Genomic DNA, 19,939 nt, shown 5'->3' on the forward strand with positions numbered 1-19,939 from the left:
CCAGGGAAGCCCCTACTGTGAACATTTTTTAACAAGTATTTTGTGGACATAGTTTTCATGTCTCTTTGATAAATACCTAGCAGTAAAATTACTGGGTCATATATGCTTAACTTTTTAATAGACTACCAGACTGTCTTCCAAAATGACTGTACCATTTTATACTCTCACCAGCAATGTATCAGAGTTCTGGTTTCTCCATATCATCTTGAACATCTGTATCATCAATCTTTTTCATTTTAGCCCTTCTAACTCTCATAATGTTTCTTGCTTCAAAGTTGTTTTTTTTTTAAAAAAGAGTGTAGCCATATCTGCCTTTTTTATTGTTTGCATGGTATATTATTTTCCATCTTTGTACTTTCAACCCTTCTGTATTCTAATATTTGAAGAATTTCTCTTATAAGCAGCATATAGCTGGATTAAAAAAAATCCATTCTATACAAAATGCTTAAATTATAAATCTTTTTTGTAGTTAACTACTGATATACTTTATTTACTATTTTACTATTTGTGTTCTATTTTTATGTGACTCTACCTTTCTCGATTTTCTTTGGATTAATCAAATGTTTCACATTACTCCATTTTCTTTCCACTGAATTATATTGTAAAACCATTTTTAGTAGTTAGCCTAGAGCTTAAAACATACATTCTTACTCATTACAGTCCAATGCAAATTATTTCTTTTACTACTTGGCTGATACCAATTAAACCTTAGAACTTTTAAACTACATTTATTTCCCTCCCATCATTTATGTTACTGTTACCATGAATTTTAGTTATATATAAAGGTGAAGCTCCTCAGGGCAGTACAGTTATCATTTTGTACAATTACTCTTCATTTATATTTTCTTTCCAGTGTTCTTCTTTCCCTCTGGCATGTCCATATTTCTATCTGGGATCGTTTTTCTGAAGAACTCCCTTTAATTTTTATTTCAGTGCAGGCCTACTGATGCCTAAGTCTCTGAATTTTATTGGTTTAAACACATCTTTACTTCACCTTAATTTTTGAACAGTATTTTTGCTGGTATAGAATTTTAGGCTTGCAGTTTTCTTCTTTAGTACTTTAAAGATGTCATTACATTGGCTTCTAGTTTCCATCATTTCCACTGAGAAGCTGTCAGTTTTATTGTTGCTCCTTTTAAAGGCACTGCGGTAGATAAAAGATAGGCCATAGTCTTTGCACTGCCAGCAGGCGGAGGATACTTCCCCTGCCCTGGGACTTTGCTTTGACAGATAGAAGGGGTGAAAGTGGTGCTGTTCCACCTCTGTGCATGGACTCTAAGCTTCTGCTTTCACCCTCTTGGAGCCCTGAGCCACCATGTAAAAAGGTCCAGCTTCTCTGCTAGAGAGACTACTTGGAGAGAGACGATATCCAACTGTGTCCCAGCTATTCCAATTGCTCCAGCCTTCTTTGGCGACCAGCCCCACTTAGGTCTCCCCATGTCTATAGTTGCATGAATGATTCCAAGTCAGATCAGAAGATAGTCCAGCTCAGGTTGTAGAATCTTGAGCAAATAATAGTTTTGTTTTAAGCCAGTAAATCCTGGCATGATTTATTAGGCAAAAAGATAACTGGAAATAGTATTTGGCATCAAGAATGGAGTGTGGCCGCAACAGAAACTTAAAGCATGTGACATAAGTCTGGGGAACGGGTTGAGGACACTTGACGAAGGAGCAGCAACGAGACCATTAATGAAGGTTGGAAGAGCACTGGGGATACTGCTACTGGACCCTGGAGAAGCGGCATTATAATCTATTGGCAAAACAAATAGTGTGGCTGTATCTTGGAATATAGGAAAATACCTAACAAAGCTGTGGATCTGGCCAGGAAGACCTCTAGGAAGAGCGCTAAAAGTGACAAATGGTTTTTTAAAAATCACCTATAATTTTTTTAGGTATTAAAAGAGAGAGGAGACCTAAACAAGGAACTATGCAGTTTTCAAGCAAAATTTAGAGAAAATGCTTCCAACCTGGGACTTGCAGGGTTAGAAAATGAAACTTTCTCAATTGCCAGCTTCTCTAGTCAGCACAAGGTTTCGACAAAAAGTCAAATCCAGGTGCTACCAGTAAAACTATGGCCTCAGGATTAAGATCAAATCAAAAGCACGGCAGTAAGACACTTTGTTACTACCACCTCAGAAAGATCTGAGTCTAGATTTAAGCCTCAGAGACTCTCCGTTAGACCAAAGGTGTCTAAGAATCTTAAAGGTATTGCCCTGGACTCATGTTCAAAGGAGACAGGGGCCTTCTTGAAGAGATCTGTGGGTGTGGCTTTTGTCTGATGGGATGGCTTATAATTTGAAAGTCCACAAAGTTTTTCCAAGAAGTTGTGCCAAGGATAGAGACAGGCAGCAAGCTGAGTAAGCTATTCAGCTACAAATACAGGACACTCCTAAGGAAAAGGAAAGACAGCTCAGAGAGAAGAGCTGAAAGCTGAGAAACAGATTAGGAAACCAACCCCAGGGAACCAAAACAGGCCCTATTCAAGGAATATATCCTTGGGCTTCCCTGGTGGCGCAGTGGTTAAGAATCTGCCTGCCAATGCAGGGGACACAGGTTAGAGCCCTGGTCTGGGAAGATCCCACATGCCGCGGAGCTACTAAGCCCGTGTGCCATAACTACTGAGCCTGCGCTCTAGAGCCCGCGAGTCACAACTACTGAAGCCTGCATGCCTAGAGCCCGTGCTCTGCAACAAGAGAAGCCACCGCAATGAGAAGCCCGCGCACTGCAATGAAGAGTAGCCCCCGCTTGCCGCAACTAGAGAAAACCTCTCACAGCAACGAAGACCCAATGCAGCAATAAATAAATAAATTAATTAATTAATTAAAAAGGAATATATCCTACCCTGGAATTGGGGGAACCGGTGACATATGGCCAGATGAATTTCAGAATTCTCATGGAATAGTGATTGCTGAGTGCCTTCCACTTCCTCTCTTTTAAACTGATGCGATTATCCTATCCCTACCTACTAGAAGTGGAGTCGACCCTTTTAATCACTATTTTATGTTACCTCTTCAATATCATTATAATAATAAAGTGGAGAGATTCTTAACCATAAAATAATTAAATTAAAATTTAAAAACTTCCTCTTTATACAAATATCACACAGAGGCAGATGAACAGTCTTAGAGACTCTTAATTATATTTTCTGTAGGCTGTATGAAAATATAGTTTTGCAAATATTTTTCATGATTTCAAAGAAAAAAAGATATTTCAAGATGTGATTCCCACCCACCATCCAAAATACCAAATATTCTTTATCACCAAAAAAGGAACACCTGACTTATTTCCCATACCTAGATTCCATAGTTCACAGTGGCATCACCTGAATATATCCACGCTGGACTATAAAAGAGAAAACTGACCATGTAAAGTTTAAGCACAGAAGGTCAACAAAGCAGCAAAAAAGAATACTAACCAACTGATGGAAAAAGTAATGGAAAAGTGATTGAAACATTTCATGTCATCCCTTCGGTACCAAGTATTAAGTAACTAACAGAACAGGTCAGAGCCACAGAGTGGCAAATAATCGGGAAAAGTTAGAAAGTGGGCAATAGTTTAGAGCTTTCCTACAGAGTGACTTACCTTTTCCAAAACTTTGGCAATTCGGGTGCCAATTTGTTCAAGTGACTGTTGTGGATATTGGTCTTTGCCAAGATTTTGCAATACCTGGTATAGGGAGAAAGATGGTAGATTAGAGGAATGAAAATGAGGTGAGGTCTGGTGACACTGCTGACGCTGAGTTGGGCACTGTACCACAGGTGCAGACTGCTTCTCTGGGGTACCTGCTGTGGTCCTGTTGGTAAAGCATTTTGTGGAAGATACACTGAAGGCCATTTTACCATCCCCTCAGCCTTCTCTCACTTAACAAAAATTATGGACATGTAAAACACATTCATTACAGTATTACAGAATATAGAGTAAGTAAAATAAAAAGCACTTGTAATCCTGTCACCCAGACACAACCACTGTTGATATCTCTTATGTATCTTTCAGATATTTTTCTATATACACATATATTATTTCTCTCACAGACTGTATACCATGGGATCACACTGTAAACGATTACCTACATTTTCACATAATATATTCTAAAAGTTTCTTCATGCCAATACATATATTTCTACTACATCTTTCTTAATGGCTCTTATTGTACACTATCTCACATCTATACCAGAACTTAGTTAACAAATCCTCTACTTATTTAACATGCCTCTGCTGTGGCATGTTTTCCAATTATTCTTCTATGTATATGCTGGGTCTGTCCTCTTTCCCTTCCTTCTTAAGAATGTCAATAGGAGGATTATCTGCCCCAAATATTTCTCACGAAGAGTCTCTGTCTGATGGCAAGCAGAATGCTACCCACCTCAAGGAATAAATCAGAATTAAAATTTCCTGCTCATAAAAAAAAGCATAAGCTCAGTCACAGGGCCTGAAAGAAATCAGGCTTTGCCTAAGCCACCTAGATGACAGCCATCTGAAAACAGGCAAAAAAATACGGCCTGGCTGCTTGTGCTTTCTGCTATCAGTTGCATCATGACTGTGGGACTAAAAACCACAGAGAGGCTGAATAACGCCGAGCACTCACCTCTGTTAACTGGCTCTCGCCCGTGTAATGGAGGCTGGCTCGGTTGGAAACCCCCTGCAAGTGGTCCAGGGTGTGCATGCTCGTGGGGAGATTGCCATTGCAAACAGGTTCCATGGCTGGCTGCTGTATTGGGGTGGCAAAGTCTATGTGTTCTGTGATGCTGAAAAATGGAGAGGACCACCTTAGCCGTGGAAAAATTGAGTGGGTGGGGAGAAAGAGTATTAATAATCAGCTGACCATAACTTCAACATATGCTTAGAAGTGTCTGGAACCACAGAATCTCACAATGGAAGAGACTTCAGAAGTTATTTAGCCTGATCTCTCATTTTACAGGCACAAGGACTCCAGTGCCTGGTAATGACCATCTGTTGAATGTATGAATAGACATCGTACCCCGGGTCAAAGCAGCAGTGTTGGGATCTGAGTCTTGAACTCAGTATTTTCTCAGTCTCCTCAAGCTGCCTCCTTTCTATGCACCGTGATGTCTGATTTCCTTACTGCTGCTTGGCCACTTTTTCTCACCGGGGAGGTTTTAAACCAGGTGGGTTTTCTTCTAGGACTTCTTCTTCCAGGGTACAGATAGTGATAAATACCCACAGGTGGTTCTTATCTTTTACTTTCCCTCTATGCACAAGTACACTTGTCCCCACAGAAAAAGTTAGCTAAAGTTTAGACAGTAAATGTCATACAGATCCAGCTATTCACTGTATCTATGTATAAGATATAAGTACTTCCCTTCATGGTTCCAAAGGGGTCATTTTCCTGCTATAGACAGGCTAAATGTTATACCCTATCATATATATATCATATATACTGATGTGGCAAATTGGCACTGCCAAATTTTGTTATAGCTACTTAAAAAGTTTAACACATATTATGCAAACATTCATTCATTCATTATTTATTCACAGCCTATTACACGTCAGATATCAGGGTTATAATAATTAACAAAACATACCCAGTTCCCACAGTTATGATGCTCATAGTCTTGTGATAGTCGGTTATTACAGGTGTGATGAATTGTAAAAGATAAAAACACAGTGCAATGTCAGTTTACTACAGGAGGGTATATATTTCCTCCATGCTGATGGAGGAAGGAGGTGGTTAATGAAGGACTTCCTGCGGAAGAGGTTTAAGTGGAGACCAGAAGGAGAAGTATGAATTAACCAGGAAGGGAGAAGGTGCTGAGAACACAGGCAAGGGAGATACTACATGTGAAGGGAGGGAGCGGGGAGGGCAGAGCTGAAGATGGAAAGACACGCAGGGAGCAAATCATGAAGGGCTCTGTGGGCCACTGTGAACAGCGATATTTATGTTACTAGAGTATTTTAAGAATTATTTGACTTATATTTGAGGAATAACGCTGAGTACTGTGGACAGCATGGACTGAAGAGATGCAAGAATGAATAAACCAAGAGGACCAGCTAGGAGGCCACTGAATGAATCTAAGCGGAGATGACGGTACTCTGGTTTAAGGAGGCCGCAATGGGGATGAAGAAAAGCAGGTGGTTTTGAAAAATATTCAAAAGTTCTGGGAGTAGAGCAGTCTGACTAGGAGTGATTGTAAAATAAGAAGGCTTAGTGGTAAATCTTGGGGAACTCCAATACTTAAAAGGTAGAAAAGGGGCCAACAAAAGAGACTGAGCATCCAGGCAGGAAAAAGCAGCTACAAGAGAGGCAACCTTGCTCGCCTGGGTCCCGGGAGGTGCTTGTAAATCTGGATTTGCTCTGGCTCCCTTTGTAAGCACACCATGTCAGGGAGGTTTTGTGCTTTGATTGAGAGAGATCCAGTCTTTAATTCAAACTAAGTAAGTTAGCCGTGACTTCTAGATAGCTTAGAAAGTATGGGTGAAGGCACTGAGAAGGGGGCACATCGACTGTTTCAGTACAATGGGCTGAGTCCAACTGTGGTATCCTCTGAACCACCAACCCTAGAGAGGACGACTCTTCTAGTAGCTGTTGACAAAGAAGGGCAGCCATGAGGTCAGCTGGGGCCCAGTGGGGTCACTGGTCACAAATGCCATGAAGGAGGGAGAGGTTTAAGATACTCACTCAATGTTTTTTGAAGAAACTGCAAGCCAGGTACTCACGATGGCCGTCAGCTCTACCCAGCGGAGTTTGAGGCACTCGTCTGGGCTGGGCCATCCCAGACTCTGGTAGTCACGCTTTTTTCCTGGAAGGAAAGTATGTCATCAGTCGACACGACTGCAAAGGAACAGAACGTATAGTGTCTTATGCCCTGGTGATTACTTCATCCAGATTGGTGTATTGGAGGTGCCAGTCATTCTTCTAGTCTAGAATTTCTACCACCTAGAGAACTAACTAAAATCTTGTCATTCACAGCTATGGGAATAACAATCATCTTTGAGTAAAGCCTTGTTTTCAAAGACACATGATGAAGTAAAAATAAATGTGCCCTTTATGGATTTCAGACTGAGATAAGGGTCAAAATACTGTTCAATGTTAACATTTTACCAACCTTAATTTTTACCTTTCTATTGCTTTCTATTCAAAATCAATACATTTTGATTTTATAGAGACAACTCTTAAGTCAGGAGAAACATATATCTCTAAAGCAGGGTTTCTTAAGCTGGTACTACTGACACTGTGAGAGCTGTCCTGTGTACTGGAGGAAGTTTGGCAGCATCCCTGGCCTCTACCCAACAGATGTCAGCAGCACCCTCCCTGACATAGGACAACCAAAAATGCCTCCAGATACTGTCAAATGCTCCCTGGGAGGGCGACATCACTCCTGGTAGAGAGCCCCTGCTGTAAAGAAAAGCAGTAGGTTAGAGAATAATGATGATAATGAAAGGTTATCATTTATTTCCAGAGTACTTACCATGTGTTCAGGTCCTGTGCTAAGGGCTTTATATCTGTATCCTCATGAGGCAGATTTTAATCCTCATTTCTCAGATGAGAAAACAGAGGCTCAGAGAAATCAACTGACTTGCCCAGGGTCACCTGCCTACTAGGTGGCAGAAATGGGATTCAGATCCAGGTCTGTTTGACTCTAACGTGCACGTTCCCAATCATGCTATTTAAGGCTTTACTGGGCTTTGAAAGCTCTGTTTATGGTACCCTTCAAAGGTACTACCTTTTGGGTGTAGGCCCTTTACTTAAATCAAGTCCCCAAGAAAAGAGCAGAATTAAGTCCTATCTAGGAAGGATTCTTCTGAAGAAATTCGACTGGAATGGACAGGAAGGAGAACTTTGGTTCTGTATAGCTCTTTTTATACTGTAGGAATTTACCAATGATAGAAAACTGTTTAAGACACAGGCAGGGCTTTAGAACAGAATAGAAAAAAACAGTTTGGAAGAGTTTCAAATGAACCCTGTTTAAATGAATAAGTTAAAGAGTTGAACCATAGGTTTCACAATAAGGATTATTTTTCTTTTATGTTTAAGAAATTCACTTGAAAAATGTTTATTGAGCATCTGTTATAAGAGACTGGGAACTGTGTTAAGACACTAGGGATACAGAGAGGAATAATAAAAGGGCCTGCCCTTGAGCTCACAGTCTACTGAGGAAGGTAAACAAACAAATTATTAGAACACAATAGGGTTAAGTGCTAGAGTGAAGGTACAGAACAGCTGCATAGAGGAGACAGCAACTAATGCTGCCTGAAGGTACCAAGGAAGAGATGGCATTGGAGTTTGAAGTGTAAAGATGAGTGACATTTTAGCACCGCTGAGGTGGCAGAAGGGCATTCCAGGCAGAGGGAACAGCATGTGCAAAGACAAGGAGGTAAAACAAGAGCAGGGTTGGTTCAGAGAATGGTACTGAAGGGGAGAGAAAGGCTGGGCTGTAAACAGTCTTGTGCACCACACTAGAAAGTTTGGCCTTTATGCTGCAGGCACTGGGGAGCCTTTGAGCACACCACTCTCCACCTTGTTCACAAGGATATCATAAGACACTCTGTTAAATGCTTTGCTTTAATCTAGTTACATTATGTCTGTGACACTTTCCTGGCCTTCCAGTCTACTAGCCCTCACCAAAGTAGGAAATGAAATTAGTTAGGCATTATTAATTTTATTAATTCTTAGAAAATCTACAATGGCCCTTAATGATCCCTACTCTTCCCCCATGGGCTCACAAAGTACTGGTTTAATAATTTGCTTTAGAACTTTGTCAGAATTTATCACAAACTCCTTATCATTTGGTAGTGGACAGAATCCATACTTATTGGAAAATTGGGATACTGAACCTCTCCAGTCTTCTCTTGCTTTAGAACTTTTCACTTTAGTGACAGTGACACTTTAGTTCCATGATCTCATTTGCAAGTATATTCAGTGCCCTACCCAGGCCCACCTCCTTGAATCCATTTAAAATTGTCTAAGTGCTCTCCTGTCATCTCAACCACCCTGAGCTTTAATTTTCACTTTTACAAGAAATTTTTAGTTTTTGTTTGTTAAAGTAATATAGGCTTATTACAAAACATTTAGAAAACGGAAAAGAATGTAGAAGAAAACAGAAAATCACCTGCAGCCCTATGAGCACCCAGAGATGATAATTTATGACATTTTAGTGTGTTCTCTCCTACACTCGTTTCTATGTGCTTGTTTATTTTAGCATATTTCATCAAATCTAAGATGTCATCAACTGTAAGGTACACATTATTTTACATGATTTAAGAAAGAAAAATGTTGCCAATTATTAGTTAAGATACTGTCAATTGTAAGATCTCAATTTCAGAGATACTGAAATGTGGAAAAAAAAGTAGTCAAAATATAGTATATTTACTATTTTACAAAAATTGAAGTATTCTCTCTATATGCTAGTCTATAAGCTGCGTTTGTTCACCTACTAAATTATAAACATCTTGGCTGCACAGTACATGGCAAGAACATGCTGTCATTTACTTAGGCAACTATCATCATTTAGGCATTTTTCAAATTTTTATTATGATAAGCAGCATGATGATCAATCTCTGTACTTCTATCTTTCACACTTGTAAGATTATTTATTTAGGGTAAATTACTAGAAGTAGAACTGTTGGCATTTTTAAAAATTTTCTGATACATCTAGTCAAACTATCCCAAAATTCACTTTATTAACTCTCACTGTGTATTACACAAATAATTTGACAAGCAAAACTGGCGGATCACATTTTATGTTTGCACTTCCTTGACTGCTAGCGAGGCTGAACATTTTATCACGTTTAGTGGCTGTGTGTGTGTGTGTGTGTGTGTGTGTGTGTATGTGTGAGTGTGTATGTGGTGAATTGCCTATGTACTTTGTACATATTTTATTGAAATGCTGTATTTTTTTCTATCAATTTGTAGGTGTTCTTTAAATGATGTTGATATCCTTTGCTTACCATATATTCTGTAAATATATATAAACATTCTGCAAAAATACTGTTTCAATCCTTTGTCTTTCTATTTTGTAGTGTTTTCTGATGCCAGAATTATTTTATTTTTCTTTTTCTCTCTGCTTTAGAAAGTCCTTTTTCACCTTAAAAGTATATAAATATCCATTTGAATTTTCCTCTTTTATGTTTTTATTACATTTACTACTTAATCCATTGAAAGTTTCATTGCTATAATCATGTTTTATAGTTTGAATATCTTCTTCCTTGCTACTGCAGACAGACCTACTAGAGGAAGTGTTGCTTTCTTTCCATAACATGTTAGCACATGCTCTTTTTCTTAAACAGTAAAGCTACTTCATACTTTCAACTCTAGTCATGACAAAGTATCCTTTTTGGTGTCCTTAGTACTTTTCTCAAATCACAGATCATTCTGGGATTTAGCCAAGTTGACCTCATTCTTTTTTTTTTTTTTTTTTAAATTATTTATTTTTGCTGTGTTGGGTCTTCGTTTCTGTGCGAGGGCTTTCTCTAGTTGTGGCAAGCGGGGGCCACTCTTCATCGCAGTGCGTGGGCCTCTCTTGTTGTGGAGCACAGGCTCCAGACATGCAGGCTCAGTAGTTGTGGCTCACGGGCCTAGTTGCTCCACGGCATGTGGGATCCTCCCAGACCAGGGCTCGAACCCGTGTCCCCTGCATTAGCAGGCAGATTCTCAACCACTGCGCCACCAGGGAAGCCCTGACCTCATTCTTTACATTTTATTATGTGTCCTTTGCTTTCAGCTTTGGTAAATACAACTTAAATAAGACACATTTTCATGAACTTACCTTGAATTTTTGAAGTCTAAGACAGTGAAAATATCCTTTTAAAAAAGGAGACTTCTTTTAAAAAAAGAAATTCTATCACCATTATTTCATTGTTGGAAAAGAAAGTCAACTGGACTCATGGCAATGGCCCGGAACCTGGAGTCCAAAGATAGACTTCGGGACAACTATGAACCCTGAAAGTACATGCCAAATTTTGATGTAAATGCATTTTTTTTTCCTGGGGAGTAGTTCCAAAGCATTTATCCAATACTTAAAGAGACATCTGACAAACAAAATGTTACTAAATAGTTAATACTTATCGAGTCCTATGTGCCCAGTTCATTTAAAGCACTTTACATGTATAAACTCATATAATACTCACAACCACCCTATAAGACAGATGCAATTATCGCCATTTTATAGATAAGGAAAATGAGGCACAGAGAACTAAATGGCAAAACTGGTGTGTGAAGCCAGGGAGTCTGTCTCAAACTTACAGTTTTACATATTAAACTAGACTGTTAGGAATTAATAGGATATTTAAGTTCAAGATGGTAAGATTGTAAGTCAAATGGCCAATGGTAAAAAAAAATCAAGTATATGTCAAACAAAACTTTTTATATCGATGACTGATTTCTTGCTCACTTGGTTCAATTACGTTCACATCTGATTTACTTCAAGCTGCAAACACACCCTTTGTGAGAACTGAGACAGTGAAATCTGAAAGAAGAAACTGGCATATTAAATATTCAAATTTACCTTGTGGCCCAGGAGATGCCACCTTTGGGCCAGTGATCTCCAGGTTTGCTTGGTTACGATGTACATTTTCTGCCTGATTCAATTCTACCTTTTTCCCAGGAGTTTTCTTATGATCTCCTTTGGGTTTCTTTACACGTTTGACTTGGAATGTGATCTGGGAAATGAAAACATGTTAGGGACAAATGAGACCAGTTATCACTTCTGTCCATGGCTGTGGGTATTGGTGGCTTTAAGAATAATCAGCCTTGTGCTAGGGTTAAGTTCTTTCCTTCAGTTTAATTCTTAAAGATCTAGATGAAAAATGTTTAGTGAAATAAATAAAATAACCTAGCCTTGAAGGGTATAGAGGAAACTGAAAAGTAAGATGTCTGAACTGGACTGTTCCCAAGTCTGCAGGCTTTGAGTGTGGTTTCACACCCATCCCACTTCCTTTGCCTCCTGGAAGAGCCAGCGATACCTAAGTAACATGAAATGCTTCTGGCAGTACAATTCCCATGTGAAGGCTGACTGGAACGTGGAGTAAAGTAGAGCCACTCACCCAATAGAACCCTTACACTTTGCAAACTAGAAGCACCTCCCATACCCCCAAAGACCTGGGCTACAGTTTGATAAGAATTGAGTTAGCAAACACTTACCCACTCTGTTGCTTCATCATCTTCACTTCTGCAGTCTCCATAGCAAGAGCTTCTGGCCACTCCATCCTGGGGACCTTTCTTCAGTACTCGTATCCCCTGTAAGTCCAGACGCCGTCCTTTCATCTCTAGTGCTCCCCCAAAGCCTTCCAGAGGCCATGCCTGTTGAAATTCATCCACCAAAGCTAAAATCTCTTCTGACATTTTTGTTTCATCTGAATTCTCCATCTCATCAGAACCATTGCTTTCCTCAACCACTGTACCTGCAATTCAAGTGCCAGCATGTTATTAAAAATTACAATCATTCAAGTACTTGAGGGACTCCAAGCATGCTTTCTGAGAGAAGTTCTGGCTCTGTTCAGAGGCACTTCTATAGTCCATCTTCATAAAAATACCATTCAACATCCTCAAAATTCATAATATAATATCATCTTTGTCATCTAGCTTTTGTAAAAAGCCTGGCTGAGCACAATGGCAGCAGCTAGATGGCAGGAGGTCATAGATTATGTCACTAGTGAGCACGAAGATGGCCATTTTTTAAAAAATTATTTTTAAAATAAATTTATTTATTTATTTATTTGGGCTGTGTTGGGTCTTCATTGCTACACGCAGGCTTTCTCTAGTTGCAGCGACCGGGGGCTACTCTTCGTTGTGGTGCGCGGGCTTCTCGTTGAGGTGGCTTCCCTTGTTGCAGAGCACAGGCTCTAGGTGTGCGGCCTTCAGTAGTTGTGGCACATGGGCTCAGTAGTTGTGGCTCGTGGGCTCTAGAGTGCAGGCTCAGTAGTTGTGGCGCATGGGCTTAGCTGCTCCGCAGCATGTGGGGTCTTCCCGGACCAGGGCTCGCACCCGTGTCCCCTGCGTTGGCAGGCAGATTCTTAACCAATGCGCCACCAGGGAAGTCCTGAAGATGGTTATTTTATATGTGTATTTTTTTGGGAAAAAACCCAACTTGCTCTAGACATGAGACAGAGATGGCAAAGATGAAGTTTATTATGAAATATTATTTACTAAATATATATATAGGATTCTTCAAGCTTTATTCAAATAGCATATGAAATATCATAGCTGTTCAGACCATACAGTCTGCCTCAACTGAACAATGATTTGTTTAGTGGAAAATTATCCTAATTCCACATGAAGGCTCCCATTTTCACTAATGGCTAATATAAGAAATAGCAATATACTAGTGTAATTTTTTTCTAAAATGGTTATCAAGATATTTATTACATTGCTCATGCTTCTTATATAAAGACTCTCATGGATGTTTCTCAGTGCAATGGCCTAGTAAAAATTCTCTCTTGAGAAGTCAATATGTTTCCATTATTATACACTGCAGGTTACACAACCTTACAAGCTCCTCTCTATGCTTACCTAGAAAGCTTAAGGCAAAATTAGTCTAAGTTTCTTAATAGAATGCCTTCCTTTCTTAAAAAAATTCTTTACTATTTAACTTTTGCTATTTTGAATTAATGGCTCAATCTTATATTGTGTGTTCTGTGAAAGTTATCTTCAATCCTTTTTGGAAGTGTACAGGGTATAAAAACAAACAACAAAATGGAATGCCTCCTTCTGTAATATGTACCCACTGGACAACCTGAGAGCTTGGGGTTGATTGTTCACAAAATGCCAGTCTACGTTATCCCAATAATCTTCAATTGGTAATTCTGGCTCGTTCAGTGATGTAGAACATGGCATTAATAAGGCCAACGTCAGGAATCTCATAACCATATCACCAGACCTATAGCCATAGTGAGTAACCCATTTTAGAAATGCATAGTTTTAGTCTCTGAGGAGGCTTGGGGTAAGAAAGATGGCTGATTACCATGGCTAAAAACAAAGCTTTGAGCCCCTCTCACAGAAGGTCTGCAGCGTCACCCTTAGCTCTCTGGTGGCATCTCTTACCTCCTATCCCACTTTCTATTCCAGAATGTGGGAAGGTCATTGCCAGGCTGAGAGTCCTGCAAGAAATCTCTTGTCATTCTTGAAAAAGCTATAGGGCTCTTCCGTTTGTTAACAGGTGACTACAAAACGTACTGCTGCCCTTTCAAGTAAGTTTCTTTTAGGTTTTCTGAGCCAATCTGCTAGATTCTATTGCTTAACATTGTCATTAATGTTCTGAAACAAGAATAAAGTAAAATAGGGGTGTGTAAAGTCTTTTTCTTTAGGGTATTTAGATAAAAATGGTTGATTACTTGCCAAAATTATGTGGCCAGTAGTATAAGTAGGCTGGACAAAGAGTTTTTATCTTTAGTTTCTATCTTGTTTGCTACTATATTCCAAATGTCCAACATTGCACCTGGCACACAGCAGGCACAAATAGCTGTAGAATCAATTAATGGGAACTCAGGAATACTTTGCTTTGTGAGATCCTTGAGGATCTGCTGTTCCTCTTTCTGCCCTGTCCTGCTGGAAATTCAAGACGTTTTAAACTCTAAAAAGTGTCATCTGTTAAAGCACTGTCAACCCAGATGAAAGGTAAGCAAACAGAAAGGCAGGCACCATGTTTTCAGCATAGTGTCTGGCATACTACGTGACTTACAAACGTCTCAGTAGCTAATCCCGGAAAGCAGCTGAAAAGGATTGCTGTAGGGATCCCAAACAGGAACTTAATTAGAATTGCCTGGCAACTGAGCTGTCTCTAAGTACTCCTCATGTTATTTTAGCTTCTTCTCCTTCTTTCTCCTATGGCCATGGGGTTCCTTGCACCTGGTCCTGAGACAGAAGAGGATTTTTGATAGATTTGGCCATAGCCAAGAATACGGGTTTAAAGAAAAGTGGCTTTTGGTCAAAGGTAGACAGCAGGTAACTAATTCCCCAGTGTATAGTTAGAGCTGCATAGGGATGCTGTGTGTGGAAGCCTTATTTCCATTCAGTAACTACTACTATCTAGAAAGCATTCATGTTTTTTAGTTGCAGAGAGGTCCCAAAGGTTGATACTTCCCCGTGCCCTTACCATATGGTAATAGATATCATTACCAAAAAGTTCTTAGAGAAGGGGCCTTTCATTGATGAAAATCAGCATTCAACTGAGAGACTATGGAACTTGCTGCAGTCTGCTGCGGCTGGCAGCCATTCGGCCTTTTCCAAGGCTGCTGGGGTCGGGGTGATAGCAATTCTTAGAGAACACCACCAAATAAAGGTGAGGAATGGGGAGATCATAAATGTGCTACGAGTGAGAAAACATAAACCAGTCTTTATTTATTGAGACCCTATTACATGCCCATCTCCATGCTGGGAGCAAAAGGAATCTGGTCCCAAGGAATTAAAGATAATCAAGCTGGAGACACAAAACTATACATCAATACATTAAACAATGAGAGAACAATTACATTAAATTTTTTTCTCTAAAGGAAAAACACAATTGAATGTGGTCACAAAATGCTTCTTACAGGAGAGTAGACTACCTGAGGCAGGATTCAGACAGAATAGAGGTTCAGGGAGGGCACTCCCCGAGTGATGAAACTAAAAAAGCAGGTATGTATATACTCACATACCCATATACACCCATATAGATACAGGCATAAGGAAGGTATATGTGAAGGCACTACTAATTTTAAATTAACTAGAACAAAAAACATATACAGAGTATATCAGCAAATAAGATATTTGGGGAAGGTGGGTGACACTGAGAGTATCTGGGAAAGTCAGGAAGAAGATTCATTGTAAAGGGAGCCTCTAGTATGTTAAGCAAAGAATAACAAGATGAGAGCCACAATATTTATAACGGTTAGATTAGTAAATCAGCTGGTGATTTAGGAGTTAGGGGGTGGAGGACAGAAGGAAGACAGAACACAGGACAATTATAAAGGTGCTTCAACAATCTCTATAGGAGTTATATAAAGAGAAGGTGACAGGCTGGGGGTAAATGGGAGATTTTAGAAAGGGAGGGAAAGAGGTATGAAGAAATTTCAATGAAGAAAAATTAATAGAATTTGGTAATTATATGGATATAATGGCAAACAGAATAAATCCAAAGATGATGTCAAGATTTTTTTACTATGTGAAATTTTAGCATCTGTGAATATGAAAACATAATATTATTTACAAAGATGATGGAACTGGTAGAGGACAATAGGATAGTGTTGGGATTTCAGAAGCTTATTCATTCATTAATTCATTTAAACACCTGTTGTTATGTGCTTAAGAATATGCTGAGGGCTCAGGATATAACGACCCATGGAGCTATGGTCTAGGCTAGAATGGATGGAGGAACATATCTCCAGACATTGTCCAATAAGCAGCTGGAAATACAGAAGTCAGGTCTGGAGAAAGGTCTGGACTAGAGAGGGATCTCAGAAGATTTTAAGTTATACTTGAAGTAGGAAGAAAAAGTAAATATTAGACTGCTGCTTGCGGGGCAGATGCTATGATGAAAACTGGAAACAGAGAGACTGAGACCCATATCTTTATTTTTTCTTTATCTTCTTCAACATGTACCATTTTCAAACTGGAAAAAGGAGAATAAATATTGTGAAGTGAAGAGACTGAGCACTCGCAGTGAGGCTTGTATGAGTTCATGTTTTTTCACTTTGATGAATCTTATCTCAGGGTACTGGGAAAACTCACAGCTGAGTCTGTGAGGTAATCTGGCAAGAATCACAGGGACAAGGAGAAGTGTTGAGAGATGGAGAGAAGCGTATGTAGTTCTGATTAGAAAAAGAAAAAAACAAACAAAAATCAGAGAGAAAAAAGAAAGAAAAAAAAAGGAAGAAAAAAAGAAGTCCAGGGCTTCCCTGGTGGCGCAGTGGTTGAGAGTCCACCTGCCGATGCAGGGGACATGGGTTCGTGCCCCGGTCCAGGAAAATCCCACATGCCGCGGAGCGGCTGGGCCCGTGAGCCATGGCCGCTGAGCCTGCGCGTCCAGAGCCTGTGCTCCGCAACGGGAGAGGCCACAACAGTGAGAGGCCCGCGTACCGCAAAAAAAAAAAAAAAAAAAAAGAAGTCCACTATAACTTTGCAACATTCTAGACACACCTGGAAATTCATGGTCTGGGTATCACAGTTTAAGAGATTTTCAAAGTGGACCATATTCACAGAAAAGTGACTTGGTGAAAGTACTCAAAACCATGTTAAATGAAGAAGGACTGAAGAAATCAAGGGTGTTCCCGTAGTAGGAAGAGTAGCTGATATACTGTGCGCGCGCACATGCGCGCGCGCACACAATCAGACTTGAAAAATATTTTGCTAGAAAGATTAAAAAAAAAATTCCAGAGTGAGTACTTCAAGGATGCTGAAGGGACTAAAAACTATAATAAAGAGAAATTATTGAAGAAAGTGCAGACATTTAGCTAAAAGAAACAAAAACATGGGGGGTGGGTAGACAGGAACAATACTCATCTTCAAATATCTAAGGAAATGTGACATTAGTGAGAGGCAAGACTTTGTTAGCCTCAGAGGGCAGGACTAGAAACGAGAAGTCATATTTTAGCTCAATATTAGGAAAGACTTATGAATGGTCAGAACTGGAATGGGCTACCCAGGGAGAGCCTGAGCTGCCCATGCCTGGAGGAGAAGCAGAAGCCAGACTATGCTGGGAACACTACTGAGAGGGAGAGGACCCTCAGAAGGTGATTAAAAAAGGTGACTGTGTTTGATAAGAAGCAGTATTAATAATCTCGGAAGAGAGGTTTCAAGAAGCGTTTTAGGGAGTAGAGTCTGAAAAGATAAGTGCTACATTCAAAATGAAATAGATCGAGAATAAACTGAGGTAAAAGTCACACCTTCAAAGAAATGACCAGCAAGACAAAATCCTTCCTTCAAAGTTTGGACTCAAAACATCTCCTCCAGAAAGTCTTACATGATTAATATCCATTTACTATTAGACTGTGGTTTCTGAAGGCAAGCAGGCACATTCTACCTTTAAGGATATGTTCCTTTGTCTCACAAAATAGAAAGTATACTATGGAATTAGACAAAGTTGGTTTCAAATTAGGACTCCACCACCATAGGACCTTGGGCAATTCTGCCTGGAGTTCTAGTGCCTTCTCTGCAGCAACATGGATTGACGTGGAGAGCATTATGCTAAGTGAAATAAGTCAGTCAGAAAAGGCAAATACTGTATGACATCACTTACATGTGGAATCTAAAAAATATAACAAACTAGTGAATATAACAAAAAAGCAGCAGACTTACAGATATAGAGAACATACTAGAGGTTACCAGTGGGGAGAGGGAAGGAGGGAGGGGCAATATAGGAGTAGGGGATTAAGAGGTACAAACTATTAAGTATAAAATAAGCTACAAGGATATATTGTACAACACGGAGAATGGCCAATATTTTATAACAACTATAAATGGAGGATAACCTTTAAGAATCACTATATCGTACACCTGTAACACATAACATTGTACAGCAATGTACAAAAAAAAGGCAGTGATCTCTTCTTTGAAGTCAGAGTATAAACCTGTGGACTGAAGACTTAATGCATAAACAATGGCATAAAATTTCAAGCCAGTAATCAGAAGGCACAAAAGGCTTAGATTAAATTACTCAGACTAAGGTAGGCAGGGAAATGATTCACTTCTGAGAAGAAAACAACAATCATGAGTTTTCATTTGCACCAGTGGTGCTCTTCCTTCTTTTATCTGGGTTAGGATAGTTAAGAGACTGAGAATTTGGAGAAAATAACCTAGAAAAGCAAATAGGGAATTGTTCCTGTAATAACTCTTGAGCAAAAATGTCAGGGCCCCCTTTACTGACGTTCATTGAGCAGATACTGTGTGTATGTATTTGTGAGGACTTTAGCTCACAAGCAGCCTCTAGGTCGGGAAGCAGCAGAGTCACACCTGTGTTTGCATTGATAGAAATGAACATTTCCTGAGTTCCATCTGTGTGCTAGTCCATCTCTGTACTGGTAGAAATGTTTCCCTAAGTTATTTCATTTAAATATTCAAGAGCACTCTGAGGCTTTTTTTTTTTTGAGGTAAGGAAGGCTCAGCTTGCCCAAGATTTAACAACTAAGTAGGTGGCGGAGCCAGGACATGATAACAATATCTCTGACTACAAAACCTACGCTCCACAGATCAGGTTTCTGGGGCAGAAATTCTGGAGTATATGATGAGCTATTAAAGCAGTGGTTTTTAAAATGTTAATCAGCTACACGATTTTCACCAATCCTTAGCAAAGTGAGAAGCAAAACAAGAACATATATCTAAAGTTATAATACACACACACAACTTATGTCCATCCAGATACACACTTGTTGGTGTAAAGTTGCCAACTGTCCATTTTTGAGAAAGACTGACCTTTATTCTAAGATTGCCTTTGTACTTTTTTGATATTAAATTGTTGTTTTATAAAATAATGGTAATAGCAGATGCTGGTTTTCTTTAAAAATTACCTTACAAATTAAAAACTAAAGTTCTCATCTATCAAACCCCTATTTCTTTTTTTAAAAAATTTTACTTTATTTTTTTATACAGCAGGTTCTTATTAGTTATCCATTTTACACATATTAGTGTGTTTATGTCAATCCCAATCGTCCACTTCATCACACCACCACCACCAACCCCCGCCAATTTCCCCTCTTAGTGTCCATACGTTTGTTCTCTACATCTGTGTCTCTATTTCTGCCCTGCAAACTGGTTCATCTGTACCATTTTTCTAGGTTCCACATATATACATTAGAGACGATATTTGTTTTTCTCTTTCTGACTTACTTCTTCACTCTGTATAACAGTCTCTAGATCCATCCATATCTCTGCAAATGACCCAATTTCGTTCCTTTTTGTGGCTGAGTAATATTCCATTGTATACATGTACCACATCTTCTTTATCCATTCGTCTGTCGATGGGCATTCAGGTTGCTTCCATGACCTGGCTATTGAAAATAGTGCTGCAATGAA

At 39.4% G+C, this 19,939-nt stretch overlaps 1 protein-coding gene across 3 annotated transcripts in view; it reads right to left on the reverse strand.

Moving 5' to 3' along the window:
* Positions 1–19,939, reverse strand: part of TTC17 (tetratricopeptide repeat domain 17) — a 153,621-nt gene that overhangs the window by 34,684 nt on the left and 98,998 nt on the right. For all 3 annotated transcript variants that reach the window (XM_004264025.4, XM_004264024.3, XM_033411026.2), the window contains 5 exons: positions 12,098–12,357; positions 11,463–11,616; positions 6,638–6,758; positions 4,586–4,745; positions 3,583–3,666 (listed from right to left, as the gene is read on the reverse strand). In XM_004264025.4, coding sequence (XP_004264073.1) covers positions 3,583–3,666; positions 4,586–4,745; positions 6,638–6,758; positions 11,463–11,616; positions 12,098–12,357 — 779 coding nt within the window. The remainder of the gene's footprint in view (positions 1–3,582; positions 3,667–4,585; positions 4,746–6,637; positions 6,759–11,462; positions 11,617–12,097; positions 12,358–19,939) is intronic.

Source organism: Orcinus orca, chromosome 8 (genome assembly GCF_937001465.1).
Source record: "Orcinus orca chromosome 8, mOrcOrc1.1, whole genome shotgun sequence".
Taxonomy (NCBI): Eukaryota; Metazoa; Chordata; class Mammalia; order Artiodactyla; family Delphinidae; genus Orcinus; species Orcinus orca.